Source organism: Sinocyclocheilus rhinocerous, unplaced genomic scaffold (genome assembly GCF_001515625.1).
Source record: "Sinocyclocheilus rhinocerous isolate Xijiao unplaced genomic scaffold, SAMN03320098_v1.1 scaffold1219, whole genome shotgun sequence".
In the NCBI taxonomy this organism is placed as follows: Eukaryota; Metazoa; Chordata; class Actinopteri; order Cypriniformes; family Cyprinidae; genus Sinocyclocheilus; species Sinocyclocheilus rhinocerous.
The window spans coordinates 38,673-41,938 of NW_015634012.1; the positions used below are offsets into that span (position 1 = coordinate 38,673).

The 3,266-nt window shown below is 39.7% G+C and overlaps 1 protein-coding gene across 1 annotated transcript in view; it reads right to left on the minus strand.

The window, feature by feature from the left end:
• The window catches only part of LOC107744974 (potassium channel subfamily T member 2-like), a 48,760-nt gene that overhangs the window by 28,621 nt on the left and 16,873 nt on the right, over positions 1-3,266 (minus strand). Inside the window, exon 6 of the mRNA XM_016558808.1 lies at positions 369-432. Coding sequence (XP_016414294.1) covers positions 369-432 — 64 coding nt within the window. The remainder of the gene's footprint in view (positions 1-368; positions 433-3,266) is intronic.

A 3,266-nucleotide genomic window follows, 5' to 3' on the forward strand; every position in this document is an offset into this window, starting at 1 on the left:
ATTAAGGCAATTGCAGTTATGGGAGAAGGGAATTAATGCAAATTTAGGTCTCCTTTTCTTAATGCTAAATATATTTAATGTTTATTTCTTTTGATTTTGGGTTGAAATATGACCCTGACGTTTTCTTGACAGGTTTCATGAGAGACAACCACCTTCCCAAACGTCACTTACAACTGCCTTCAGGATAAAGCATTTCATGCTGAACTGTCAAAATGTGAGACCAGTAGGGAGAATGTCAAAGAGTGAAAGAGAAACAGGCTAATACTGGAGATGTTTGAAATAGCTGATTCCTATTTTCTGGTTGGAAATGAGAGGGTTGAAAAGCAGAATGGAAAAAGGTGAGAATATTGAGTTGGAGGGGAACAAACAGCGGCAAAGCGGTCCACTTCAAACCGGTTGCTTAGGATAAAACAGGCCTCGGCATCATCCATCCTGCAGCCAATCACGACGAAAAGAGGTTAGAGAAACAGGGCCAGGTTCCATAACAGGGGAAAATGGAAGGGGGAAAAAGAGAGAAAGACAGTGAACAGAAATTAGTTTCCAAAAGTGCTCATCTGATATCTGTGGCATGCTATGAATTACCTCAAAATATAACTCCAACTCATCCCTCAGGAAAAAATAATAATAATAGGAAGTGTGAGTTGTAGCTGATAAAAAATGTTTTCTTAACCTGTTAGCGCTGCTATGCTAAGCTATCAGGCTAAGCTGTTAGCTTGCTACCTGAAAACTAATTGAAAAGATCATATTTCACGATTAGGACTAAATACACAATTTTCCATCAGGCACCTATCAATTTAGTAGACACATTTATTAATAAAGGTTTGCACTTAAGTGCATTAGAAAAAATATGAGCTACACACTGCTTTTAAAACCTTTGGTGAACATTGCAGTGACTGTAAGTGGAGTACTGTAAATTAGTGAAATTTATTGATTATGAGTTAATGAAATGAATGTACTTAAATAGATAATACATATATATATTTCATCTTAAATATATTTAATCACACATAGGTGCATTATAGCTCAACCTGCAATGTTCCTCTACATAACTTGCAGATATGCTACATAAGCATGGTAAAAAAAATAATGTACTAGTAGTAGTTTCTATTGCAATATTGTGAACTACCGTACAACAGAACTTACTAGGGGTGTAAATCGGATGGTTCGTCACGATACGATATCGATTCTCATACCCAGCGATACGATATTTGCAGATACCTCAAAATTCTATGATACGATTACGATTCGATTCGATACAGGATATATCGATATTATGATATTATATATCTATTTTAAACAACCATCTACATTTTTATTAACTCACAAATGCAACCAAAATATATAACATGAACATTTATCTGAAATTTTCACATCCTGTATCTCAATTGGGACATTCACAACAACAAAAATAGGCCTACACATTTTTTTTTAAATAATAAAGAAAATAAACAATTGGAAAAACATTCCAATTCCAAACATTCCAAAACACACAAATATTTTCTACAGATAACCAAATTACAAGCAATAGCAGAAAATATATACAATAGAACAAAGACACAAGTTCAATAAACAGTGCTTTTCAGGTTTTTCAGCTCAGTCTAAAATTAATTTTCAGGTACGCTACAGAAATGTAATAATCAAATGTAAAATAACTGCATAGTCTTCACTGTATAAATTAAATACGCTCCATCCACAAGAAAGCCAACTGCTCAAACTACGGGAAATCCAAGTGAACAAAGCTTCGTTAAGACGGTTTTACAAAGAGGCGTCAGAATACACATGGCTTCAGTCGGGTTATCAGAACCTGAGATAACTATATGTGAAATTAAGTTCTATGAGCAAACTAAAAGGTGGCATGGAGTTCACAAGACCTCTGAACATGTCCTGTGGTCTCTGGCACCAAGACATTAGCAGCAGCAAATCATTTAAGACCTGCAAGGTGCAAGGTGGAGCCTCAATGGATTGCATTTGTTGGTCCAGCACACCCCATAGATGCTCAATCAGATTGAGATCTGGGAAATTTGAAGGCCAAGGCAACACCTAGAACTCTTTGTCATGTTCCTCAAAAACCATTCCTAAACAGTTTTTGCAATGTGGCATTGTGCATTATCCTGCTGAAAGAGGCCATTGCCATTGCGAACATGGTCTGCAACCATCTTTAGGTAGGTGGAACGTGTCCAAATAACATCCACAGGAATGCAGGACCCAAGGTTTCCCAGCAGAACATTGTCTAGAGCAAAACACTGCCTGCGTCAGCCTGCTTTATTCCCATTGTGCATCTGCTGCAATCTCTTCCTCAGGTAAACAACACACACGGACTGGGCCATCCACCTGATCTTTTGATGCTTTTGGAGGTAGATAGGGGTCATCATGGGCACTCTGACTGGTCTGCAGCTACGCAGAAAACTGTGTGTTCTGACACCTTTCTATCTTGGCCAGAGTTAAGTTATTCAGCAATTTGAGCTATTGTAGCTTTTGTGTTTGGACCAGATGTGTTGGCCTTCGCTCCCCACATGCATCAATGAGTCTTGGGCGCCCATGACCCTAACGCAGGTTCACCAGTTCTCCTTCCTTGCACCACTTTCGGTAGGTACTAACCACTGCATACCGGGACACCCCACAAGACTTGCCGTTTTAGAGATCACTGCCATCTCTATTTGGCCCTTGTCAGAGTCCTCAGATCTTTTCACTTACCCATGTTCCTGCTTCCAACACATGAAATTCAAGAACTGATTGCTCACTTGCTGCCTAATATACCCCCCTCCCCCCTCTTTGGCAGGTGCTAATGTAACGATATAATCAATGTTACTGATTTCACATGTCAGTGGTTTTTCTTCGTCCACCACTGGTGTGTAGATATTGGTGGTGATGTGGATCATGTTGGTTGTCTTATGGACGGCGTGTGTTGTGGATTGTTTGGGTGATATTAGCAGTGAGTTTCTTTTATGTGTTTCTGTGCAAAAGCGCTCAGACGCCTGTTTAACAGAGGGCGTAAATGTCTGACAGAAGTGCTTTGCTCCTGGTATTGAGTACATAAAGGGATTCTCAGCTAAGATTCGAGGTGTTTTATTGCGAGTTGTGGGTAATGTCTGCTATTCAGAGGCTTTCAGGCAAGGGTATTTGGGAATTGAGATTTGGCACTGTTTAATTGCAATAGAAAAGCTTCGAATAAAAAAAACCCATTGCAATGTGTGCACAGGGAGCGATGGGATACGGAGGCTGCCGTCAGTCTGTGTGGTGAGATGTCTCTCTGCGGGCCATGAGCC